Raw genomic sequence first — 14,486 nt, forward strand, 5'->3', positions numbered from 1 at the left:
GAGTCCTCGGTGCCCGCACGAGGTAATATTTGCAAGTCCTCGTCGCTTGTTTCAGAAAAGGCTCGCTCTGGTGCTGCTGCGGATGCGTGACGTCCAGAGGCTGGCACAGATGCTTGCCGTATACTTACTAACGGTTGGTTTAGTGGCCCCACCGTCTCACTCCCCCCTGCGGCAGCAGCCGTTGCCTCAGGTGAGCCATATCGTTTGGCTCCCACATCTTGTATAATCTGTGTGGAGGGAGTTATAAGGGCTTCTCGGAATTCGGCATTTGGAGTCCCAACAATCCTTCCATCTTCTAGTAGGATGCGGTAGTTGGTGTTTCCCTCGTAGCCTAGTAAGATGCATGGCCTTGTTCGCGGTTCAGTCAGCTTCTTCCTTTGCTTTGGTGGGATTAGGTATTCCCCCCTTGACCCAATCACTCTCAGTCGTGATAAATCAGGCTTCTCGCCGTACCATGCCTGATACGGTGTTATCTGAAGCTTTAACGAGGGCGATCGGTTGGAAAGGTATGCTGCTGTTCGAGCTATCTCTGGCCAGAACTTCGATGGCAGCTTTGCGTGTGCCAGTGTAGGTCCGACTCGATCATATATTGTCTTATGGGCTCTTTCAGCCACGCCATTCTGCTGGTGCTGGTCTACACCCGTGACCTCAGCTTGAATTGATCGAGAAAAGAGGATAAACTTCATTTCTTCTCCTACTTGCTCAGCAATCCGATTGAGCCGTATTCGTCTACACTTTCGTTCAGGGCGCTCGTTATGGTCGAGAAAGAAGCGTAGCGATTCAATGACAAATCCCTGTCGTCGTGGTATGGGGATGACTTCGATCCAGCCGGTCGAGTCATCAACAATGGTCAGCCAGTGGCGACTGCCATCGAGACCCTCATCAAATGGTCCTGCGACGTCCATGTGGAGGAGTTCCATTGGATATTCTCCCTTACGACCTGAGCGGTTGTGTGGCTTTTCGGTCATTCGCCCCTGAAGGCACGGATTGCATGGTTCTCGCGGCTCTACATCTCGAATGCCATAGGCTTGCTTCTTAAGCCGTCGCAAGTTTGCATCGCTCAGGTGAGCCAGTCAGTTGTGCCAAAGGGTCAACTGTGGGCTAACATAGTAGGCTGGAAAGGAGAGGTTCGTCCATAGGTCGAGTGCGTAAACACCGTGGTATTTGCTTGCGGTGTACAAGCTCTTCTCACTTGACTTATTGCGGATACTCGCGCCCTTGCTTGAGAACTCAACTTTGGCCCCGCGTTCAAGTAACTGGAGCACAGATATGAGGCTTGCGTGCGCGGATGGGACAAAGAGGACATTATCAAGAATAAGCCATCTCCTTCTACCCCGTACATTGCACAGTACATTTATTGTGCCCACTCCTGAGGGAGATGTGGATGCATCAACGCTCCGAAGTGCGGGCCCATGGTACGTGCCCATCTGAATAAACTTCGAGGCGTTGTTGCACACATGCTGGGCACAGCCACTGTCGATGATCCAGGCGTCGCGGATTGGGAGCGTCCTTGTAGTCATCATCGCGAGGGTATGGGTGAGTGCGGCGCAATTGCTTCCAACGCCCTTCCTAAATGCCGCATTGACGTCTTCTCCTGTAGCCTTTATTACCATGAAGGTGGGCTTCTTTGGGTCTTTCGGGCCACCCGCATCGTTATCCTCATCGTCAGTAGAGTGCTGTCTCTTTGACGGTTTGCGACCGTTGGCTTGCGAGCCCCGTGCCCTTGCCTTGTGTCCCTCTTCATCTTTCCCTTGGCCCTTCAGCCTCGGATTTTTCTTGAAGCATTCGGTTTCGATGTGGTAGGGCTTTCGGCAGAAGGAGCAGTAGGGAACGTTGTTAATCTCGATTTGGCATGTGGTTCCATCGGATGACGGAATAAGGTTCTTCTGGCCAGGCCCCCGAATCAGAGTAAGAGCAGGGAGCGCCTGCACGTCACTTGATTGTTTTCCCAGCTGCCCCTTCCTATGTTCTTCCTCAATTGCCTTGCCTTCGACATAGTCGAATGTGGGTGCAGCCTTAATAATATGCCCGTTTGCGTCTCTATCGTTGACGAGGTCCATCTGCCTGAAGATATGATCACGGAAGCCTTCGTATTCAGCGCCCAGCGCGTGCATGAAGAAGAATGTGCGCTCAATCTCCGAAGTAACACAATCAGGGTCGAGGAGAAGTTTCTCAGCGTGAATCCTTCTAATCTCGGCTCCTAGGGCCTGAGTGCTCCCACATTTTTCTCGCGTGAGGGACATGTACCGCCGCTGTAGGTTGACATACGTCCCTGAACCTTCTGGTTTAAAGTTCTCCTTAACTGCCTGTAAAAGAGATTGAACTTGATGGATTTCAAAAGCATTGATCCGTTGCGCGGCATTGTGTGTCAGCTTTGCTGCGATCATCGCCGTGTAGAACTTATGGCGGTGCTGCCATTATTGTGCATCCTCTTCTTCTATAGGTGGAGTTGCTCCGTCTTCGGCAACAGCAGATATTCGGATGAATTCGTTAACCTTCTGGTTCCACCTGAACCAGTCACTAGCGTTGTCCAATGTTGGAATAGCATTGTAGAACGCATTCAGGCCGAATTGCTCAAACTTCGTAATGTCGGTCATGGTGAAATTGGGTGCTCCTCTGCGCTGAAAAACTCTGATTCGTTGCTGAGCGGGCTTGGGGCAACAGAGGTGGCGTAGTCGGATGCGGTGGCGGAGCGTGCCTCTAGGCCAAAAAGCTCGAGGCTTGAAGCTTCACTTAGTTTGCTTGAGATAATAGAAGGGCTGCGATCAGACAAGCCTGGCGTGGGCGAATGGGAAGGGGGCTCGTAGTCTCCGTCTGGTGCCTTGCGTAGCTCAGAGTGTTTTTCGCACGCCCTGGAGAAGTGGGGAAATCGTCGGCGGTCAACCGGGTATTGCGACCTAATTCCCTGGAAACTCGTGGGTCTATTCGGTCGGAGGTTGTAACGCGTGATATTGTTGTTGTTGGTGATACGTTTCTTCCTAGCCTTAGAGGATAGGGCGTCTGGTTCTTGTTCAAACCGGGAGTGCTCAATGGCCCCGGTGCGGGAGGACACGATTAACGCGCGGCGTATACGCTCCTCAAGAGGTAGGCGAAAGAATGCGATCTTGACTGCGCCAACCGATGTTGACGGGAAAAGCGTGCTTTGAATCTGACCCCAAGTCCACTTACGGTCTAGCCGAAGATAAGAGATGTCATTTACTTCCTCTCTTGTCCAGCGGTGGGTTTTGTTTCGCTGTTTCTTTCGTAGTGGTTGCGGTTTGAGGAGGTCAATTCGCGATCTTGTCGTTGGAGTTGACATCTTTCCCGACCTCTTCTTGTATTCTCGGTGTCATTTCATATGCACGACGTAGAGCGCATGTTGTGGGGTCGATTCTGCCCCTTCCGTTTCGGCATGGTTTCAATTCGCCTATCACAGGGGTTATCACTGTGATATCTACCCCTATCACATTTATGGTGTTTGTGATTTCGTCGGATGGAGGGTGATCCGTCTTGTTCCGAGTTCTTATTGGACTGTTTCGCAGATATTAACTTCATCGCTCATAAGATCATCACTTGCTGCGGAAGCTTAGCTGTAGGTATATATCTCTCAAAACCTGAATCGTGCGAGCCGGGCTCATAACCTGTTGAGCAAGTGATTGTGTCTGCTTTTTTCATTGTCTGGCTATGGATGGGCGGGGTGCCTCATATATGTATCCATTCTCACCCCTTGTCACATCGTTTCAGCCACCATTAACCGTGACATTCAACACGTACCATTACAAAGTGGCCCCCATGGGGATTGGTACGATAAGAGTACCGTTCCGAAGGGTGTATCATTACGAAGAATGTAAAATAGGGACCAGTACGGGCTGCGTATCATTGCAAAGTTGGGCGCATGGGGACTGGTACAATATCCTTACCGTTCCAAAGGGCGTACCATTACAAAGAACGCAAAGTAGGGACCAGTACGGGCTGCGTACCATTCCAAAGTTTGTACCATTACGAAAGTGCATATATAAGGGACCAGTACGAATGTTAGACCATTACGAGAAATGCATGATTCGTACCATTACTGAGAGTCTACCAGTACGAAAAGGGAAGAGGAGCCCGTTCTTGAAGCTTGCATCGTACTGGAGTGGATTTAAGGCCCGCTCTAGTCCACTCCAGTCCAATCCCTTCACTGCACGCTTGTAGGAACATTTGAAAGCAAATAGCATAGACAACTTCCCTAAGAGCATAATCGTCCTAAAGACCCGTCTTGCGAGCATGTTTATCTTGAGAACATAACCGTCTCAAGACGGGTCTATCTTAGGAGCGTGACTGTTTGGAGAACGTCTTCGTCTTGAGATACCACCGTCTTAGGAGGTAAGGCCATGCCTGTCTCAAGACCATGGCCGTCTTAAGAACATGCCGTCTTAAGAACATGCCGTCTTAAGAACCTGCCGTCTTAAGAACGTGACTGTCTGCAGGGTAGCCCCGTCTTGAGACTACTTCTGGGTCATGGCCGTGCTCAGAATAGAAGTGGCCTGAAAATGGGCCCCACTCTGGCTGGCTACTAATGTCCATCCCTGCGCGCCGAGAAACCCACCGTGCCGAGAAATATGAGGGGTACTTTGACTTCAAGCAACTCAAAATCTGTGCACACGTTAATATTCACCATAATGCTATATAAGCCCTGTGCTGTAGCTACGTTCAATCATCTCGAACCCCACCCACCTAAAAATTACGTTCGCATCGCCGCCATCGCGCCTGATCTGCGGAGAGCCTCCTTTCATGGCGTAATAGAATTCCTTCGCCACAGCCACTATCAAGCTCTTATCACTCCTGATACTCATAAGAGCGCCTTATCTGAGCCTCAGAGCCTCAGTACCATACTAGGAAGTCGTCATCAGCCTTATGGCTGCTATCGCACGTAAATTCATGTAAAGTCGCTACGCTGATCGGTACCTCCAACTGAAGCGATCACTAATACTGGCTAGTGCAAAACAGCCGCGTACGTCCGATGTCGCAGACCAAGGCATCAGCCGTGGAGGCCTGAGGCAAGAACTGCATTAATAAGCTTGCCATCAAAGCTAACGTAATCCACAAGTTAGTGGCCCGCACAAGCTAGTGGCCCACCCAACTCAACACGCGACGCGTCGTCCAACAACCACCCCAATGGCAGCACCACAACAACAAGAAGCCATCTTTCAAGAAGGCAGAGTTATTCTAGGCGTTCAAGCCTACAAGACCGGCCAAATTACATCCTTCCGAGGCGTTGAGAAACTATACGATGTGCCCAGAAAGACGGTTACGCGTCGCGCCCGTGGTATTCCTCCACAACGCGGTGCTATCTCCAAAAATCGCCGTCTTACACCTGTACAAGAAGAGGTTCTTGTACAGAGGATTCTGTCGATGGACCAGCGTGGCATGCCGCCCCGTATTGCTACTGTACGGCAGATGGCCAGCATTCTAGCTAGCCAACGCGTTGTACAGAATACCCCCCTTACTGTCGGCCAGAACTGGGTGCGAAATTTCATCAGCCGCCATGACAACCTAAAATCCAAATTCAATCGCAAATACGACTATCAGCGTGCTAAATGCGAAGATCCTGTGCTTATCCGGGCCTGGTTTAAACGCGTGCAAGATATTAAGATACAATATGGAATTCTTGATGAAGACACCTGGAATTTTGATGAGACCGGCTGCCAAATGGGTGTTATTGCAACTGCCCGGGTTGTTACTGGAACAGACCGTGCCGGCCGGCCTAGGACTGTACAGCCGGGCAATCGAGAATGGGTTACAATTATCGAATGCATCAATGCAATGGGGGTTGAAATTCCACCCCTAGTTATCTTTGAAGCAATAATGCACCAAGCCGCTTGGTACGAGGTTATTCCAAAGGAATGGTCAATCGGCGTTAGTGAGAATGGCTGGACAACAAATGAAATTGGCCTTGCCTGGCTAAAACTATTCCACAAGTATACAAAAGATCGCACAGTTGGCACGCATCGGATGCTTGTATTGGACGGCCACGATAGCCATATGAACCCCGAATTCGACCAATTCTGCCTGGATCACAATATTATTATTGTCTGCATGCCTGCACATTCATCGCATCTGCTGCAGCCCCTAGATGTTGGCTGTTTCTCCGTGCTAAAGCGGTCCTATGGACGCCTGGTTGAACAGATTATGGGCCACGGTGTCAACCACATCGACAAACACGAATTCCTACCTATATATAGGCAGGCCAGGCAGGAGGCACTACATGCAGGCAATATACGGGCGGGATTTGCAGCTACTGGCCTAGTTCCATACAACCCCGATCGTGTGCTATCATTGCTGCATGCCGGATATCACACGCCGCCACCCCCCTCTCTACGGCCACAATCAAATGGATCCTGGACAGCCGAAACACCCCATAATGTCGCCGAGCTACAAAAGCAGACAGCCCTGCTAAAGCGCTATCGCCAGCGGCGTATGCATAGCCCACAAAGTCCAGCAGAACAGGCCCTTGGCCAAATTATCAAGGCGTGCGAAACAGCAATGTCAAACGCCGTGCTGCTTGCAAGCGAAAATGAGAAGCTGCGCATAGAGAATCAGCGCCAGAAACAAAAGAAGGCAAGGAAGCGCACGTATATAGCTAGAAAGGGTATTCTATCAGGTGAAGAAGCAGCCGATCGTGCACAACCTGTACAGGAAGGGGCAGCAGAGGAGGCAGCAGAGCCACCGGCCGAGCGGCCACAGCGAGCAAAACCTAGGTGCAGCATGTGCGAATCAACAGAACACAATGCACGTACGTGCCCTAGGCGGCAGGCAGCTAGCTAGTATGTAGCTGCATCAAATATATTTGTTCGTGGTGGAGTAATTCGGAATATTTGGCCTCGGTAGCGTGGTTGGGTGGGCCACTAGCTTGTGCGGGCCACTAACTTGTGGATTACGTTATAGAACGTCGGGCGGGGTAACCCGACCGACAGAAGAGACACCACACACACACAATCAATCATACTCTGCTGCTTGATATCATTTCCAATCCCGCTTCATCCCGTGCACACCTAAGTGCGACATCTGACATAATCATTACGGTGTAATTTACTTATGGTAAGTTACATACAGCGAGACGCGCACATGCCGGCATCGCCGGCTTCGAATCCATCAAGCCCCGCGACATCGCGACATCGCGACACCATCACAACCCCGCTTCCGCAACCGCCACTGCCTCATGAAGGCCCATTTCATCAGCTTCTCGATCTCTGCCATCAGCTCCTAGGACGCCGCCGTCCAGAACTGCGAGTCTTCGAGTTCCAGCCTTCAGATCGATCGGAAGGAGCCTCAGGCCTTGTTGATCAACACCCAGACCGCTACCTTCCTCATAAACGACGCGACCTTCCTGACCAGCGACCGTCACTACCTGCAGACCGGTCGCTGAAAGGCGTACTCCCGCGTCAAGGCCTGCACCCACCTCAAGGCCCCGAACCTATGTCCGCGCCCTCAACCTCACAACTCAGCGCTACACCTACTCCAACCTTCACCAGAGCTCGTTACTCTAGGACACCAGCTCGCTGCATTCAGGCGAACCCATCCTGGACAAGCTCGCAGCCAGCAACTCAAAGACGCCTCCGCTGCCTTCTTACCGCTATACCCGGTTCTTGACAGGACTGTTGGCGAGGCGTACCCATCTGAGTGGCTGACAGCGACACACATGCTACATGCCAGACGAAGAGCTTCGTGGAACAGCTCCGAGCCTGACGTGTTCTGATCACTACACCGCCTACTCTAGCTCTGGGTCCGGGCGTCCGTCAACCTCAGGCTCAGAACGTACTGAGACCATCCCTCGCAACTCGCTGCCTAACATGGCCGCCTTCACGCAAGCGATGCGTGGCCTGTTCCGACAGCTCATTGACGAGGTCCGGCAGCCAGGCCCGCAAGGACCTGCCGGCCCTCAAGGACCCCGGTGGTCCGGCTGGCGACCGAGCTGACGGCGCGAACAACGGCACTGGAGGCTTCCGAATCCAGGAGATAGGGTTCTTCCACCCAGAGCTCGAACAGTCGAGCGGCCCTGTCCACGACGACGTCGTCTACGTCGGCAATGACACCTACATCCGTGACGTATACGTCTCCACGGAGCGAATCAAGGATGTCGCCAGACTGCACTTTGAGGATGTCGTCAGGCCCAAGCTTCCGCAGTCCTATGTGGCAGCGCCCTCACATAGTACACTTCCGCACTCACCGACATGGAAAAGGTCGGCCTACGTCACACCGCTCTTGCGGACGGTTGGTGCAAGTCTCTGATCCGGCAGTTTAAAGAGCCGCTCACCTAGTCCTTGAGCAAACTGACCTCCGCGTCTTACTCCCTCAGGGACGCGAAAGATCGACGAAGCGTCTCGGTGTACGCCTACGACGTCCTCAGGAGCGCCAGAGTGTCAAACATCGACCGTGCCAACAGTACCAACGGCCTCGCCTTCGCTTGGAAGGGCATTGATCCTCTTCTGCGGAACGGCCTCTCGGCGCCCACCGACGCCACAGCCGTCCACGAATTCATCCAGTCGCTGGAAGCCAAGCGCGACGACTGGTGCGACTTGGTGGATATATATCTCCGCAATACAAATCATCCGTAATACAAATCATCCGTCAGTAGCCCCCAGAGGTCAGTATACCCCTTTCAGCTCTCGACGGAGTTTCCAGCCGTCTGTCCGTCTGAATTGGAATCAGCAGAACGCTCAGTACGGCGGGTTCTCAAACTAGCAGTACTGTGGCGGTCTCTCAAACCGGTCTGGAAGACGTAATTACCGTTCCGACTCTTACAACCTGCAGCTTAACGCCCCCACAGCGCCGTTGAGACCCGCGCTCCCACCGGCACGCCAGCCGCTGCAAATCACAAGCGGCAACGAACCTCAGCGCCCCTCTCGGCCCCCCGGCGGCTTAGGAAACTACGGGTTCGCTGGCAACAGCCACTTTGGCAAGCAGCCGTTTAGAGCATCCGCGAACAAGCCGGCTCGCAAGATGAACAATACTGGGACGATGTGCAGCCGGAGTGGAAGAGCAGCTCGCACAGCTAGGCTACACAGACGTCGACGACGACCAGCACGACGCTCTGGAAGGCGAACTGGGCGCTGAGGAGGATAATAACCTTGCCAAATCCGGGTTCGTCGACGGGTACGTGGATGTCTGCAACGCCGCGACTTCGCCAGCCGTCCTACAACCAAAGCGAACAACGCCTTGTTTCGACAACTTCGTAACAACTGTCGACCGAGGTCTCGACGCAAGCGATCGATGGCGACGTCGACACCGAACCCTGCGAACTTCGCGAAGGACCAAACCGCCGGTCATCACGCCGCAGGCTTGAAGCTACCGACCGGTCTGAAGAATGACGCTCTCATCACGAGCGACCGACTCGTCACGTCCTCCGTCACGAATCCGAAGATTGGCCGGCATTGCCTTTCGCGGCTACCACTATGTCACCATGAAGGCCTTCTTGACCAAGCTTGGAGAAGTCGCCGACGTCACCCCCGACACCGGTAACACCATGGGGCTAATCTTGGAGGAACTTCCTGAGTCAGCAGGACAACCCGTACGAAGTCCTCAAGATGAATCAGACTGTCATGGTCCGAGGAGTCGGTAACAAGCTCACGCCTTCTACCGAATTCGTGATTGTGACACTCTACATTCCGGGACCTCGCGGAACTGCGGCCGTCCGCTTTGAGGCCCATGTTATCGACTACTTGAAGGCAAACCTGGTCATCGGCACGGACGTCCTGGATCTAGAATGAATGGTGCTGGATCTACGAGAGCGTCTACTATGCATCGGTAGTTGTCGGGACCTCGAAGTACCCATCTCAGTACGCGCTCGCTGCGAAATCTCAAGGGTCTGTCGTGTAGTCAGGGCTAAGACCTCAACAACCGTCGCCGCCTCCTCCGTGACGGCGGTGCCCATCGCGATCCGAGACCGCGAAACACTGCCTGATCGTGACGTAACATTCACACCTGAACTTCCCGCCGACAAGCTGGGAGAAGAGGGAGGAGCCTACGCCCATCTGCTGGACGTCAACGCTTCCTTCATCCAGGTCCGCAACAACACGGAAACCCGTACGTGGTGCCACGGAACGCCAGACTAGGAGTTCTGGAGGAATACGTCGAGGAGGGAGCCTATCTCATCCACCCCGACGAAGAGGCCCTCGCGACGCTCCAAGCGCCTCTCTAGCAGCCCCAGACCAACCAGAGCGCCTACAATACTGACAGCGATCAGATTGAAAGCATGGAGTCGTTCACGAATCCGCCGGCTGACGAGCTGCCTGTCGAGCGAGCCACGCAACAGCTCGTCGCCCAGACTAGTCTGAAGCCGAACACCGAGTTCGAAGGCCCCTTCAGCGTGACTACCTACGGCGCCTCCGCCGCTTTAGAGATCAGCAACGTCATCCAGGACCACGAACCCGTCTTCACCGACGACGACCAACTCGCCAACGTACCAGAAGATCAATGGCTCCAAATTCCCCTGGTTGACGACTTATCCTCAGCCAAGTTGGCTCACCGCGTCTACCTTCTGGGCCCACAACTGGGCCCACAAGAGCGCGCTCTCGTCGACGCTGAGTTCGACAAGCTCGACCAGCTCCACGAACAGGGTCGGATGGAATGGTCAGGACCTACACGTTTCGGCTTTCCAGTCTTCGTCGTCTAGAGGACGGTGTTAATCAACGGCGTGCCCACCCGGAAGAGTCGCGTCGTTGTGGATATCCGAAGATTGAACAGAGCAACGGTCAAGGACAGCTACCCGCTTCCTGGGCAGGAAGATCTGACTAACGCTGTCGCGGGTTGCCCTTTCATCTCTACCGCTGATGCCGCATCCTTCTTCTGCCAATAGCCCATGGCGTGTAACGACCGCGAGAAGTTCACTATAGTCTCTCATCGCGGCCAGGCCAGGAGCACTTCAACGTGGCTGTCATATTTTATCGCGGCTCTCCGCCGTACGTTCAGCGACAGATTGATCGTCTCATCCGCATCTACGGCTTGCAGGCCTTCTGTCGAGCGTACATCGACGATATAGTGATTTTCGGTCGCACACTCCGGGAGCACCTGAGACACCACCTATGCGCTATATTTGCAGCCCTTCAGGACGCCAACATCACGCTCAAGGACTAGAAGTGCTATCTCGGCTACCCATCGCTGACACTACTTGGTCAGAGTTGGAGTTTCCTAGGACCCTGAAGGAACTTGAGCACTACTTGGGCTTGACCGGATGGCTACTTCAGTACGTGGACTATTACGCACAACTGTCAGAAGCTCTACAGCATGAGGAGACGCGATTGCTGAAGTCGGCGCCTGTGGCTGGATAAGCCAGACTCTGACATACACGCAGACTACGACGGGGTGCGAGACGACGCTGACGTCCGGGAATCCTACGAAGCCTTGCAAGGCGCCTTCTCGGTGGAGAGAATTCTGGTGCATTTTGGTCCTCGAGGTCGGTTGTACATAGACGTCGACGCCTCCAAAGCTTACGGCTTTGTGGTCATGGTCTATCACGTTCTGGGAGATCCAGCTCCCGACCGGTTGGAAGACGTGAAGCACGGCAAGGTGCAGTCCATTCTCTTCCTCAGCAAGCTGCTCTCGACCGCCGCGAGGACCTATTGGCCCACTGAGTTGGAGGTCGCGTGCCTGGTTTGGGCCGTCAGACGTGTCCACCACATGGTGTCATCCGAACACGCCGCCACTACAGCGATTACGAGGGCCTCATCTCTTACAACTTCAGCTACCGATAAACTCAACATGCGCCGGCGTCCGCAGCGAGGCACAACGACGGGCATAATGACCGAATGGCTATAGCGCATAGTGAGGTACAACGAAGAGGAGTGCAGCGGCGGACACGGCGACGGACACAGCGGCGGACACAGCGGTGGATACGGTGGGATGGAAGCAGTCGTCGCAAGGCACGACAGGCGCATCAGAGGGCCACAGTGCCAGCTTGAACAGCACTTCATCACGATGGACATCCTGTTAAACATAGACAGACCTGAGCCGTCTCCTCATCAGTTCGCTATCTTTGCGATGCTACAACTGTATGGCGGGAGCGAGTAGGCCATCCTCTCTGGTAGTGGTGGCAAGTTTGGTGTTCAATCGCAAGTCATACATTCAGCACGTTATGCTATCATCAATCTGTTCTGTAAAACCACCTATCGGTGGACTTCATGTAGTCAAGTAGTATCGCATTTGTTATCAACACAACTGACCGCCTATCGTTTTCGCGCGTCGATCTTCAGGATATTTTCGCTTTCTTGATCCGTGCATTCTTTGTCTCTCTGTTCCAGCCCTTCTCTTCATCCCATGGCTCTTGCTTTACAAGCCACCTGAACTTCCCTGCAATTCGGTTCTCTAACTACACGTTACATATCAGCGAAGGCTCATAACAAGGTTCGAAAATGTTTGTACTAACATTCTCACTCCTCTTGAATATAATCCATACGGTAAATGTGAGAATCATAGTGCCAACAGCGAAGGGAAGGTACCACCACCACCCAGGATTGGATTTCAGCAGATCGATGTTCATGCCAAAAAGAGACTACGCTAAATCAGCACATCATCACTGTGGTTGTTGCAAGCAGTCATACCGCAATGAACATGAGAGGGAGGAATACAAACTAAGTCGAACTTGTTAGCTTCCAATCAAGATTAATTCACCTTGATGGCTTACCGTAATCCAACTTAGACGCTTTATGCTTCTATTCATGGTTGTTGACTTTTGTGCCTCCGCGATTGACGTCAAGTTGAATTCCTGTCCACGTTAATGGGCTGCTTCAAACAAGGATAGCTCATACAACCAATTGGATGAGTTCTTGTGAAGTGGCGGTCAAATTATTGAGCCTTTTCCGCAGTTCCTCGGAGAGCTCATTTACGTCCTTTTTCAAGGCCTGAGCCTTTTCCCGATGCTCTTGCTCATAAAGCATCTCCCAATTCTTAACCTCAAAGCTTCCGAAAAGAGCCATAACTTGACCTTCCAGCAGTTCGCTGAGCCGACCCCAAAGCCTAGCATCGTGCAACAAGGCCTCAATAAGGCCGGCTTCCAAACCTCTGGATCTCAACACTTCTATACGCTATATGATAGTTAGCTTAAGCCTAAATGAAGAACACTATACTTACCCTATCATTGAGGTGCTGCTCTGCGGCTTTACAGACACTGTTCCATTCCTCCTTGAGCTGTTGAATTAATGGTATGCAAAGGTCGGTCGCAGTATCTGGCACCGCAGCATGTTCAAGGGTGCTAAAGAAAGTAGTGGACTTGAGCAGACGCCTCCTAGTATCCTGTTCAGTCTTTGAAGACTCTGGCTTGACCATGATCCAAACAATAAAGTGCTCCCTCTTCAGACGTCCCACAGTTGCGGCTAGAGAGCTGGGTATTTCTTGTAGTCCATCTGGCCAAAACACTGGTAATATGAGGCGACATTCGAGGAGGCCTTCTCAGCGTCAGTTAGTACGACCAGTAGTGATAATGCATACTTATATGCATCAGAACAAGGGTTGTGTTACATTCTCCTGGTCGAACGTAATCCAGAGTGGCAGCACTAGGGATAGTGTCTAATTTTGCTGTCCACACCTGAGGCGCATTCATGTTTCCTCGATCCATTACCTTTCGTCTTTCGTTCTTTCCCTCCCTTTTCGCTGTCTTCCGCCACCATCGACAACGGAGGCCCCATGGTGAAGCATTCTGAAGGAGATTGTCATCAGCTATCAAACTAAGCTAAGGTTAGTGATAGCGTAATATGTCGAGGCCGGACTTACAATAGCCGCTTTTCTGTCGTATCCCCAGCCAGTGACATCTCTCTTGCAGGTAGTTCTACAAGAGGGAGTTTTAGAGAATATGACCTGTCGTTCATGTACTTGCTAAAATCTGTTCCACTCCAGATCTTAACATTAGCGGAATATCCTTTTGTCATTTCCACAGTCCCGCCTGTGGTTCGTGAAATAGACCTCCATCTAGAAGCATTGATTGAGCATTTTTCCCCAGACATCTTAGCGAAAAGGCAACGCATAATCTGGAAGTTCCCTAATTCAGAGGCCCGTTGAAACGGCGTTGTGTCGCTAAGGTCCGGATTGTCGGCCTTCGCACCTCTTTCAAGCAGCCATTGCACGATTTTGAGATTCCCTCTCTCAACCGCAAGGTGAAGAGGCGTTTGGCCGTCGATATCTTTTTCCATGACAGCTGAGGCCTGATCATCCATGAGCGAATACAGCCTTTCAGACATCCGCAGATTAGCAGATAATATGGCAAGAAGAAATGGTGTCTGTTGCGAAGAATTCTTCGTGCCAAGAAATTTGCCCGCGCCGTTATTGAGAAGAATGCTCAATATTTCCAGGCTTCCAGATGCCACAGCAGCATGGAGCAAAGATGAGTCGTCTCGTGTTCGTGGGTCGATGAGAGCTGATGCTTTGTTATCTAACAGCATTCGGACCGTGTCTTCATTGCCTCTCATTGCCGCAATCTGGAGTGCGGTCCCGTATTCTCCGCCTTGGGCGTTGACGTCTGCGCCGGCCTTGAGGAG

At 52.5% G+C, this 14,486-nt stretch overlaps 5 protein-coding genes across 5 annotated transcripts; 1 reads left to right on the top strand and 4 right to left on the bottom strand.

Moving 5' to 3' along the window:
* Window positions 1–3,958: 3,958 nt before the first annotated feature.
* On the bottom strand, window positions 3,959–4,291 carry BDZ99DRAFT_81282 (uncharacterized protein). The gene has a single exon (XM_033728923.1). It carries the CDS (start codon window positions 4,245–4,247, stop codon window positions 4,023–4,025), a length of 225 nt encoding a protein of 74 aa, XP_033574517.1. The 5' UTR covers window positions 4,248–4,291; the 3' UTR covers window positions 3,959–4,022.
* Window positions 4,292–9,962: 5,671 nt separating this feature from the next.
* Window positions 9,963–10,838, top strand: BDZ99DRAFT_81358 (uncharacterized protein). The gene has a single exon (XM_033728924.1). It carries the CDS (start codon window positions 10,214–10,216, stop codon window positions 10,631–10,633), a length of 420 nt encoding a protein of 139 aa, XP_033574518.1. The 5' UTR covers window positions 9,963–10,213; the 3' UTR covers window positions 10,634–10,838.
* Window positions 10,839–11,148: 310 nt separating this feature from the next.
* BDZ99DRAFT_479006 (uncharacterized protein) lies at window positions 11,149–11,942 on the bottom strand (the record flags this gene model as incomplete). Its single annotated transcript, XM_033722206.1, has 2 exons — window positions 11,149–11,607; window positions 11,694–11,942. 2 exons carry the CDS (start codon window positions 11,940–11,942, stop codon window positions 11,149–11,151), a joined length of 708 nt encoding a protein of 235 aa, XP_033574519.1.
* Window positions 11,943–12,107: 165 nt separating this feature from the next.
* BDZ99DRAFT_465386 (uncharacterized protein) lies at window positions 12,108–14,190 on the bottom strand (the record flags this gene model as incomplete). The annotated part of the gene is made up of 8 exons (XM_033720532.1): window positions 12,108–12,325; window positions 12,383–12,508; window positions 12,558–12,587; window positions 12,641–12,721; window positions 12,768–13,040; window positions 13,087–13,400; window positions 13,474–13,679; window positions 13,726–14,190. Coding segments are annotated over 8 exons (1,615 nt in total), but the record flags the coding sequence as incomplete, so codon positions are not given.
* A 74-nt stretch (window positions 14,191–14,264) lies between these two features.
* Window positions 14,265–14,486, bottom strand: BDZ99DRAFT_354923 (uncharacterized protein; the record flags this gene model as incomplete). Its single annotated transcript, XM_033714593.1, has 1 exon — window positions 14,265–14,486. A coding segment is annotated over one exon (222 nt), but the record flags the coding sequence as incomplete, so codon positions are not given.

This window comes from Mytilinidion resinicola (genome assembly GCF_010093595.1).
Source record: "Mytilinidion resinicola strain CBS 304.34 unplaced genomic scaffold BDZ99scaffold_14, whole genome shotgun sequence".
NCBI lineage: Eukaryota > Fungi > Ascomycota > Dothideomycetes > Mytilinidiales > Mytilinidiaceae > Mytilinidion > Mytilinidion resinicola.